An 11,522-nucleotide genomic window follows, 5' to 3' on the forward strand; every position below is an offset into this window, starting at 1 on the left:
TTCCTTCCTCTGTGTGGTCGGCCTGTTTTCTGGCACACCTGGCCACGAACTGGTACAATTACTCATTCTCTGTGCCAGGTTGTAAAAAAAGGGAACCTACTCAGTTATAGAGAGCAAACGAGGAAGGAAATTGAAGAGGAAAACATGTCTGAGAGTGGGAGGTGTTCCCCTGGTAGCTCAGCAAGGTGTAGTTACTATTTGTAACCATGTAGCAATGATGACATCATTGGACAGGTAAAGGTGAGATTGGCAGGGCCTGGATCAAATGTGAATTTCCCATTATTGAGAGCTTCAATGGGAAGTCAATTTCTTTTCCTTCCATCAGACCACTGTAAATGTGGTGGAATTTGTTCCAGTCATCCATCCCAGTGTTTGTAGGAATAATGTATGTGTTCATATAAGTGGGAAGATACCTATATACCAGTCTCTCCACATGGGAGAAGGAAACACTGGGAGGCAGTTCCATTTTTAAGCTACTCCACAGTTTGCAAAGCACTCTATGTAATGTGTTGGATATTCACAATAATCTTGCAAATAGATACTTGGCTCCCTATTTTATGTATGTTAAAAACTGAAGCTCAGCAGTCTAAGTGGCTGAGTTAGGAATAGAGCAAACTGTGTTGCTTCCTTTGTTATTAAGCTCTCTTCTCCAACTCCCCTGCTCACTAGGAGCTGTCTTCTCCAGTTGGTGTAGGTCTTGATTCTTTTCCATTTTTTTTGAGAGGTTTTTCCTATAGGGCACGTGCACTCGCCAGACAGACAGAGACAGAGAGACAGAGAGTGAGAAATCACCCTCCAGGGGGGATGGCCACGCCGCAATCCCTTCTCCTCCATTCTCCTCTCAGGATCTTGGGCACGCATGCACATGCGCCCGGTGTGAGTTTTAAGCCTCCGGGTCTGGGATGCGAACTGCGGTCAACTACATGGGAGTCCAGCAACATAGCCATTACGCTAACTGCTGATCCCAGATTCTTTTCCACTTTTGATCCATCCTGGGCCCTACTCATGTGTATAGATAGATTAGCTGATTTGCCCAGGCAAACTTCTCTGGGGGACAGGGGAAGCAGGGATGGATATAAAAAAAAAGTCCAAGTCTAGAGAAGGAGCCTTGGGTGAGGGTAAAATGGCTAGTCCACCCTTGTCCTTTTTCAAGGTCCTGTCTTCTTCCTGCTTGTTTATATACCACTGGTGTTTGTAAGGTGGTGTAATACTCCCACAGCGACTGCTGGAGCACCATTATCAACGGGGCAATACTAAACCCACAAATACCATCAGAGCCCTGGGAACTTTCAAGAGCCTGGTTCTGGCACATGAATAACTTGTTTCTCAACTTAATTATGACAGGAACCTTTTGCATTATCAAGGTTTGAACCGTCCTTCGGTATCAGCTCAATCAGGATCCTGTAAGATCTGCTGCGATCTCCAGGTAACTTGAGGAAATCTCAGGTGTGAGAACTCCTTCCTCAAAGTGGGTAGCTAAGAAATGATACATCTCTGGCTGGAAAGTAGAGAACTAGATTTGGAAGCACCTTAAAAATCTATTTGATTGCAATCTTGCTAGGGCTCCTGAATTGTAAAACTTCAGGTAAATCAACACAAGGTTGCTGTGTTGCACAGCTCTGGGGCACCAGGTTCAGAAATGACACTGTAAACAGCAGCTTCAGGAGTTGTGCACTGAGGCAGTCCTTAGACCCTCTGTGGAATTCTGTCTCACATCAGATAAAGGAAGAGTTGCTTGAGGTAGTTTTAGTTGGCCTGTCTGCAGCTCTGACCTGTTCATTCCTAGATGGGCAGACCAGGTACCTCAACTCTTCAGCTCTTCCCAGATCCTCCTTCTGTTCCAACCTTTTGTTTTTCTTCTCAGAGCTAAGGGTTGGGAGACTCTGGGGATAAGGGTCCTTTTAGAAGGCTAAAAACAGTTGGGTTTTTGGGTGGCCAGACTGCTTTTGAATAACGACATTAGGTTCTACAACATACCAGAATATGCTGACAACTGATATAGGTAGGAGACATGCCCTGCTGTAAACACAGGCAAGCCTAACCTTCTCTTCAGCCTAAGATTCTTTTTTTTTTTCTTTGCAAATTTAGAATCAGACTAGATGAACACTATAGCCACTTTGGGCTTCATATCCAAGGCTTTGGATTTGAAGGCAGTCAAATCTTCCAGCCTGGCTGGCTTCTCTCCCCAGTCCAAGGTATACACAAATGTCCCAAAGTAGTAAGCTCTGAAGCATACTGCCTTACCTTGAACACCTGGAAGCTTAATGGAAATATCTCATCTTCTGATTTCCAGCTCTGTGGCATGATGGTGAAGGACACAACAACATTGATTCCCTCTGTTTGCTTTGGCACAAAGAAGAAGTACTGAGCTTCCCTCTGAGATTGTCCTGCATAAGAAAGTGCTGTTACTAGAACTCAGTTGTATCCCTGACACCCCCAGTGGGGCCATGTTCAGTTTGGGGAGCCCTGTGGGATTGTATTATAAAATAAATTTGGAGACCTAAGACCTGGGTCCCAACCCCCACAGTTACTAGTTGTGGTACAAGTTTGATTATTTTGATTATTTTCTTTTAAAAAATTATTCTATTTATTATTATTGCTATTTTCAATTTGACTAGAGAGAGACAGGGAGAGAAAGAGAGAGACAGGGAAAGTGAGAAAGCAAGTCACCAGGTCCAGGATTCCAACTGTGTTTGGCCATGTGGGTGGCCACCATGCCACCTGCCGGCCCCAAAGTTTGATTATTTTCTAAGCCTTAGTGTCTTCTTAAAAACAAGGAATAGGGAAGTTAAGAGAAAATGTTTCTTAAATATAAAGGCCAAGGCTATTTTTATATTACACAGTGAAATTGTAGAGTCCCCAGCCATGCATGAACTTAAGCATTGGCAGTAACCATAAGAGCCTTGAAATGGTGTCAGTTGCCCAAGCACCTGTGGAAACAGAGGAGCATGGGCAGGGAGATGGCAATTCACAGGACTCATCTGCCTAAGCCTGCTCATTGAAGCCAGAACGAGAGAGAGAGAGAACTAATGTGAAAGCTGTCAGAAAGGATGAGGATAAGTCAAGATAGAAACAAATGAATACACATATGAAGGTTTGGGTCACAATTGGGAAGCTGTAAAAGGGGAATAGGGAAATTTAGAAGACTGTCATGGTCACAGGCTTTCTATGAGGATTGAGTAAGATGATACATTAAAATGCACTTAGCAGCACATAGCGGGCACTCAGTTGCTAGCTTCCTTCCTTTTCTCCCTTGCAAGGTATTACTAAAAATTGCCCCAATGTGTAATTTCAGTTAACTCATTGATATGTATTATTTCCAGAGAAGACTGGCTCTTCAGTCAGATAGGTGTGGCTAGGGAACGTGAATCAGTGAACTGGCTGCCCGAGAGGGACTTGGCAGTTCTTTAGAGTCTGCCTAGGCTTCCTGGTGATGAGATTCTCTGAGCAGAAGAGTGAAGAGCCTGGAGTTTGAAAAGAGGGATGGCCCAGGGTATGGAGGCATTCGAGCAAACCATTTCAGGAAAATGAATGTGTATATCTGGGTGCCAACATACACATGTACACACTTACATACAAATACATGTTTATAGCCTCTTTAATCAAGGATATATAAGCATATAAGCATACTTAGATTTGTCTTCAAATGGACCTATTTTACTTCTCACTGTAACAAACAGGAATAGGGAGGCACAGTGAGGGTATGTGACTCCCCTAAGGCCACGATCAAAAAAATTCATCTCAGGGGACCCCAAAGTTATGTTCAGAGTCATTTACTTTTGCGATCTCATCCACTAAGACTGGGCAGAAATATTGTGTTTAGATGGTGCTTTGTGGGTTCAAGGAGCAGGCAATTCTACTGTTCATAGTTGGGGATGCTGAGGATAGAGAGGCCATTTGAAGTCCCAAAGTCACCTAGTTAGTGTGTGGCAAAGACAATGGTTTGACCTAAGCCCCAACTTGTGTCCAATATTTGTACATAGCCCTCCCCACTACCCTGTTTATTTACTAAAGACTAGAGAGCCTGCTCTACTCCTAGGGGAGGTTGGAGGTTAGTTGAAAGGCAGTGGTAGACCTGGAAGGGCTGGGGGTGTGGAGACACTTTAAACGGTCTCCTGACCCTCCAGCCCCGGCAATCATTTTCCTTGGAGAAATAGTAACTATTCCTTTTGGGATGATAAATTCCTCTCTTTTCAACTTTATGCTGGTGATGGCTCAGAATTAAAGGCCAGAGAAAACTGAAGCCATGGTAGGGCGAGGACTGATGGCTTCCAGGCTAGAAGGACAATTACTAATGTCATAACTACCTGCAGTGTTTCCTCGAATCACTTGGTTCTTAAACATCATTTGGGACCATCTTTCATGGAGTGGGTTTCCATGGTCCAGAGTGATGGGAATTTGGTTACATATAAAAAGGCAGGAGAAGTTCTCTTGGAAATCTTGACATGACATCCTGTTAAAAACAGACACACATCACTAAATAAACACTGGTTCTGTTCTTGGAAATGGAGGTTCCTGTCCCTTTGTGTACCTTGACTCTGTCAGCTACAGTACTCACAGACTCACTGTCCTATGTGAAGGCCAGAGTCTGATTCTGGTTCATTCAACATCAAGCTCTCTTTGGCTTTTTCATCCTCTCTCCCTCCAGTGGTTAGGAGGACAGAAACAGTGTCAAATTCTGGGTTCTGCCTGTCACTTGGTAGGGGCTTCATCATTAAAAACCATTTCTTCTACTCCCTTCTCTAATTGTGAGCCATTTTCTGGCTGGACGGGAAGAATGTCAGTCATTCTTTGCAATGGGTCCTCTATGCTGCTAGGAAAATTGCCTTGCCCTAGGGCCCTTTGTCAAATTTATTGTTCAGGTCTTTATCAGAATAAAACAGATTCAACACCTAAAATCTCACTTGCTATTGTGATTAAAGTAGAGATATTGGGAACATTTCTCATCTAATTTATATTTGTCTCTCTGATTCTTAAGTGCTTAGACCCAAGCTTCTTTTCATACATGCAACATTTACTGAAATGTTATTAGGTAAACCAGACAACCCCTCTGAGAAATGTCCATCTCATCTTCTAAAATGTGAGAACATTTTTTTTTTTATTGCCAGAGGGCACATGTGGTTGACAAAGAGAAGAAAGTACTCCCACTCATGGGGTATGGTCATGCCATAATCCTTTGTTCTCCACTTTTTCATCTTGTCAGGATTTGGAGCACCATACCTATGTGTCTGGCATGTTTTTAAAGCTGCTGGGGGTGGAATTTGGCAATGGTCAGACATGTGGGATTCAGCTCCCTACCTACAGTACTTCACTGATGTATTACAGGGCTGGCCCAAGAATATGTTTTTGAAACATCTAGCTCTGGGAACCAGCAGGTAGCATGGTGGTTAAGGCAATGCATTTCTACATGGCTGACTGTGGTTCAAGTCCTGGACCTGATGTCTTGAAAATCACACCAGACACATGTGCATGAGTGCCAAAAATCTCAAGAGAAGAATGGAGGAGAAGGGATTGCAGCATGGCTATCTTGTCTTGGTGGTGACTTCTCACTTTCGTTCTCACTCTCTTTCTCCTCTCTCTGGTGAGTGCATATGCCCTACAGCAACAACCTTAAAAATATAATAGTCCAGTTCTGTGTGATTCCTGAGTGATGACATTAGTGTCTAACCCAAAATTTCAGAGTCAGGGCTGGGAGATAAGTGTCCTGTTGTTCTTTGGAGACCATGGAGCCCTGGGATCCCATCAAGAAAATATAGGCACGATGAACACACACTTTAGTTTCCAGGAGACTACTGATTTGAATATTCCCTTTGACTGTTAAAATGTCCTGAACAGTCCCATACTCTAACTGAAATAACTTTCACACAAACAGAGTGCACACAATAATTTCCCACCCCAGTTATAGTGTCTTCGTGAAGAAAATAGCTTCCTCTGTCTATTCTCTGTTTCCTAGGTGTTTAACACATGTCCTGGCACAGAGTCAGCACAGTTGCTGCAAAGGTAGTTTCTATCCAAAAACATTTACAGAAAGGACACAGACTGTGGGCTTGGACAACAGTTAAAGATTTAAAACATTTTTTTTAAGGAAAAAGACATACCAAAACTCGCCATCTTCCTTGTCCTCATAGAGCTGGTTTTTTCTCTGGTCCTGGGTTTCCTGCCACTCCCGAGACCTAAGAGTAGAGAGACAGACCACAGGGTGAGAGCTTCTAGAACATTTTATCTTGTCTACAAGTGGCCTAACAAGGACTTTTTGCAAAAGCACTATTAGTTTCTGGGGAGCAAGGGAGAGTATTATACTACCTAGAGACAAGATTTGGTTATTCTCCATGTGCTTATTGGCTTTCAAGCTTCTGACCCTGGCTTAGTCCTCTTTCTTGAGCTCTAGGTGGGTCTATGCTACAGTCTCTTCTGCATCTCCCCTAGAGTCCTGTAATGGCCTCAAACCAACTTGCCCAAACCATGCTCATCTTTTATCTTTTCCTATAGCTCAACTGAGAATATGAGGAGTCATCCTCTTTCACATCCCCCACATCAAAACAATCACCAAGAATTATTTATCTATCAACTGTATTTCTTTTCTTTTCTTTTTTTTGGAGAGGTTTTTGCTATAGGACACATGTGCTCGCCAGACAGAGAGACAGAGAGACAGAGAGACAGAAAGCGAGAAATCACCCCCCAGGAGGGATGACCATGCCGCAATCCCTTCTCCTCCATTCTCCTCTCGAGATCTTGGACATGCACGCATACGCCTGGCGTGAGTTTTAAGCCATTGGGTCTGGGACTAGAATCACAGTGGACTACATGGGAATCCAGTGACATAGCCATTATGCTAACTGCTGGTCCCTCAACTGTATTTCTTAACCTCTCTCAAAGTCATCTACTCATTTCCACTCTTAACTGCTCTTATGCTAGTTAAGGGTACCCTTTCCTCCCTCTTGGATATCTAACTGGTCTCCCTGAACTTGGTCCTGCTCACTTTCCTGTCATAAAAGTGCTATTTCTAAAACATAAACATAATCATAATATATATGACTATGTAATTCCCCTGCCTAAAACACATCTCTGGTTCCCTATTACTCTTAAAGTCAGGGGGAAGGGTAAAGGAGACTTCAGATTCCGGAAAGAGAACCCTGCCTTGTGACCACTGCTTCAGCTTTCCCAGTTCCCTGCTTCCTCCTCTCTCCCCTTCCTTGAATTCTGTACTCCAGCAATAATGTCTTTATTTTCTTAAATATTCCTGTGTACACTGCTACCACTTGGCTTTCACCATGATGCTCCCTCCATCTGGAGCTCTGTCCCTAATCTCATATCTGTAACCTGCTAACTCTTAGTCATCTTTCTTTGTAGAGGGCACTTCTTCTGGGAAGCCTTGTTTAGCCTCCTGTCTATCCACTGCATGCTGAGAGTTGGCACTCCTCCTTTGAGCTCCCAGAGCCCCTATACCACTTCTGTCTCAGCCCTCGGCACCCTGTGTTGCTATTGCTTGTGTGTTTATTGCTATCTCTCGCTAGACTCCAAGCACCATGAGATCAATGAGACTTGCTTGCCATTGTATCATCATAGGTGCTTAACACCTGCCTTGGCACAGAGTGGGCACACGATAATATTTGTTTGCTCACTTGCTGCTTAATCAACTACTGCTGACCACTTCATCAGGATGATGTATTCCAAAAGTTGTAGTCCCAGCGTCTGGTGAAGAGGAGACTCTCTCGGGCAGAAGGGAGCAGCTGCTCCTCCTTTACCAACTCTTCACAGTAGAGATGTGCTCATAGGCATTGGGCTCCAGAGCCATAGAAGTTTAATGAGATCTTTCATGTGGAAGAGTTTGCATGGAGAACCTGGGTCACCTCTGTGCTGGGACAGCAGGGCAGGGACCACTACTCAGGCTTCTGGCTATAGGCTGAGCCAGTCAGATTTGTTATTGTAAAATGGCAATTTTATAATTAAGCGATAATTACATTTTCTGCAGTGTGTAAGGGAAAATAAATGTAGTGTAAATCAATATGCTATCGATTCATGCAAGTTTGCCTTTAAGTGTGTGCGACTGAAATTTCAATTATGCCTAAGATTAGACCATCCGGCTCTCTCCATCCATCTCCATTCTTAAAAAGTAAGGAAGAAATCGACCACCTGCATGGAGACAGTGATTATGCAGTCCCCATTGCTTCCTTCTAGCCTGCTTTCTGGAGGGAATTGGTGACTCTCAGGACTGAGCCAAGGTCCACAATCTTACAGAGTAGGTACTGTCAGAGCCACCTCTCCAACCCCTACTCTGCATATGTTGCCCCCTGTTCAAAAACCTTCATTAAGGCCCTTGCCTGTTTGGTATAAATCTGAGCTTTGCTAGTCATAGCTCCCAATGCTCTCTCCCCTGCCTTCCTCTGTCTCAGGCCAGGCTCTTGGCTCTGAACACACTACATGTGTTCTTGGCTCAGAAGCATGGCCTTCACGTCTCCTCCCACCTAATGATCTCTTCTGAAGTGAGTCATACTTCCTCCATGTGAGGCCAATTCAAGTTCAGTTTCATCCATGCTTTCCCTGAACACACCAGCCCAGGGAGGTATCTCCTCCTTATATCTGCTGTCTCTCGTTTTCTTTACTGATCATTTGATATGTGTCAAGGAAGACAAGGGCAAAACATCACCTGGTGACTCTGTTGCATATTCTCCTACCCTAGGGAGTTGGTCATTCCAATTGCCTTCCCTCTATGTCTCAATAGCCAACCCCAAATCAGGGATCTTGCCTAATCAGCGGCCATGCTGACAGCTTGCAGTAATGAAGGAGGATGGGAAAGGCCAGAGGTTATCAGGATTTACATGGAAAAGCAAAGGATAGCCTGGAAAGGAGAAAGAAGAGGGGCAAGAGAAAAGGAGAAAGGCCAAGGGTGCATGGAAGCACTGCCTAGGCAGAACTGGTACCTGGCTTTGTAAGTTCATTCCCCTTCTGCGCGGAAAGGTGGCTGCCCTCTTCTCTAGGGGGGATCCGAGGTCATAGCCAGGCTTATTCTGTGTGTTTATTTTTGCCATTTCCTCCTTTCTTCCCTCTCTTCCTTGCTTCCCTACTCCTCCACCAATTACGCATTTCTCTCACATTTGCTAAGTGCCACCTGTGCTGGGCACACACCAGTTGCTAGAGCTCACAGAGAGAGCTGAGATAACGTGGCCTGTGGCATCAGGCCAGTGCATGGGCAGCCCAGAATCAGGCCTGGAATACTAGCTGATTCTCTACCTACCTCCCAGGATGCCCAGCTCCCACTGTATTGATTTCCACTGTTTGTCAGGTTATGTCTGTTTGCATTTCCTTTCAGATCATGTCCCAGTGATGCTGCTATGGCCACTGTGTCACAACACTTTTCGTGGACCAGGCCCTCAAAGGGATGTGAGGGGTGCAGACATCACTGGCTGCAGAGCAGAGAAGGCACCTGTTGTTCCCCTCAGTCCTTCTCTGGACCACCTTCTTAGTCTCAGTTATCAAGGGGCTGAGACTGGGGATCAGTCTCCCTTGGCAGGTGGGAAATGCCAGCTCAGCTCTGTGGGGCAACACTGATCACCCAGTTGTACCCCCAATGGGATATGTCCCCAGGGGACTCCGAGACTCACTTAGCTCTACTCACTCCTACTGTGAGCAAACCGCCACTCCAGGACTGAGTTCAGATAAATAGAGCAGGATTGAAGGCCCAAGTGAACAGAAAAATAAGTCATTCAGATTTCACCTCATTTTCCTCAGGCCTTCAGATGTGAAGTCCTGCTCATCCTGATGATGTGGTATTATTAGGATCAGGAACCCCTGAGATCTCTTCTCTCCATCTCTCCTGCCAAGTGGTTCCTATCCTGCCGCTCCCCTTCCCTTATTTTATTATTACTATTATTTTTAGAAACTCTGGGTATGTGGCCTCAGAGCCATAGACTGTAGCCTTCTGGAGGCAGATACTGGGTCTTGTCATCCATGTATACTCCACAGCACCCCCCTAACACAGTGCATCTGGTGGAGTGATCACAGTAGGTGTCTAACAGAGCCAATGAATTGCATCATGGGACTCTGAAGTGGACCAGCATCCACACTTAGAATGACCAGGACAGGGCTGCAGTGAGATCCTCAGAAGGGAACAAAGAAGCCACCCTTGTGGGCAGGGAGCTCTCTTAACAGTAAGCTCTCTGTGAAGGATGAAGAGAGGTTTCTAGAAGCCATACCCATCCCTCCAGCGTCCTCTCCACTCGGTGTTACCCCAGGGGTTCCACAGGCGGATGATTTCTTCCCAGCCTCTCTTGTACTGAATCTGTAAAGAAGAACAGAAAAGGAAACTCTCTGTGCTCCCTGGCAAAAGTCAGCAGAAAGAGAGAATATGAATGCAGCTGCTTTTTACCTCCAAGGACTAATTTAACTTCTGACCTCATTTGGCTGCAGCCAGAAAAAAAAATTGAAAAGAAAAAAAAAATCAATGTCTGCCTGCTGCCTGTGTGGAGTTGAAATGAGATAGAGGAGAAATCAGCCCCTCTTTCTGCTCAGCCCCTCACAAGGGCAGGTGCAACTTTATCATTCCATACCATTACATCCTAGAACCCAGAGAGCCGAGATTTAACAACAGATAAATAGCAGGGGATGTTGCTTCGGGCTGCAGAGGAGGGATCTTTATGGGTCCCTGGCCTCCTGCAAGCTCTGCCACAGACAGCATCTCTATTCCACACACACGCAGCCTGCTTGCCTGCCAGCAGCCCCTTGGGAGCAGAGGTCCAGTCTTGACAGCACTGTCACCATCAAGGAGTATAAAGGAGGCTGATTTGAGCAAGATTGGGACAGCCTGGGAGCTGAAATACCCCAGGCTAGCCCAGCCCTAAGGCTAGCCTCCTCATCTTGCATCCTGGTGCTGGGCAGATACCTCAGTCTGAGAACAGATGGCCAACCACGGCCTGGACTTTAACTCCTTCCTCTTCAAGAAGTACATCATTAGTCACGCCAGGTACAAAGGTCAGCACCTTTGCTCCTTGGCAGCACTTAAGCCAGAGGGCAGGACTGTGGGAAAAGTTACAGCAAAACAGTGGCAAACCCTTGAAACCTCCTTTTTTCCAGAAGCCAGGAACTATTGGCCTGATGAGAAGAATTAAAATACGATTGAGTTGTAGCTGTGCTATCGATTGGTGCTAATGTTGTCTGAGGAGACAGACATGCCCGGAGGGATGAGAAGATGGGGCGACCATGTTCAATGATCGCAGGTGAGGGGAGACTGAGAAAAGTCTGGATAGAGACAGAAGAGAAGCCCAGGTATAGGGACGGGGCTCAGAGCTAGACTCTGCTTAACACAAGTTAAGTCCGTCAGTTCTCTGAAGCAGATGTTTATTATATAGTCTGTCTTACAGAGGAGAAAATCACCAGAGAGGTTAAGCAACTTTCTCAAGGCCACAGAATAATTGACACAAGCTGAGTTCTAATCCCTTTCTGTCCTGCCCTCAGGCATGCCAACCCTTGCACATGGTATACTTTTTTTTTTTTTTTTTTTTTTTTTTTTTTTTTCTTTCGGGACG

General features: G+C 45.2%; 1 protein-coding gene across 3 annotated transcripts in view; it reads right to left on the reverse strand.

The window, feature by feature from the left end:
• Positions 1-11,522, reverse strand: part of CAPN13 (calpain 13) — an 86,417-nt gene that overhangs the window by 25,352 nt on the left and 49,543 nt on the right. For all 3 annotated transcript variants that reach the window (XM_027768310.1, XM_027768309.1, XM_027768308.1), the window contains 4 exons: positions 10,194-10,279; positions 6,099-6,173; positions 4,308-4,453; positions 2,245-2,387 (listed from right to left, as the gene is read on the reverse strand). In XM_027768310.1, the coding sequence (XP_027624111.1) occupies positions 2,245-2,387; positions 4,308-4,453; positions 6,099-6,173; positions 10,194-10,279 (450 nt within the window). The remainder of the gene's footprint in view (positions 1-2,244; positions 2,388-4,307; positions 4,454-6,098; positions 6,174-10,193; positions 10,280-11,522) is intronic.

This window comes from Tupaia chinensis, unplaced genomic scaffold, assembly GCF_000334495.1.
Source record: "Tupaia chinensis unplaced genomic scaffold, TupChi_1.0 Scaffold145860_1, whole genome shotgun sequence".
In the NCBI taxonomy this organism is placed as follows: domain Eukaryota; kingdom Metazoa; phylum Chordata; class Mammalia; order Scandentia; family Tupaiidae; genus Tupaia; species Tupaia belangeri.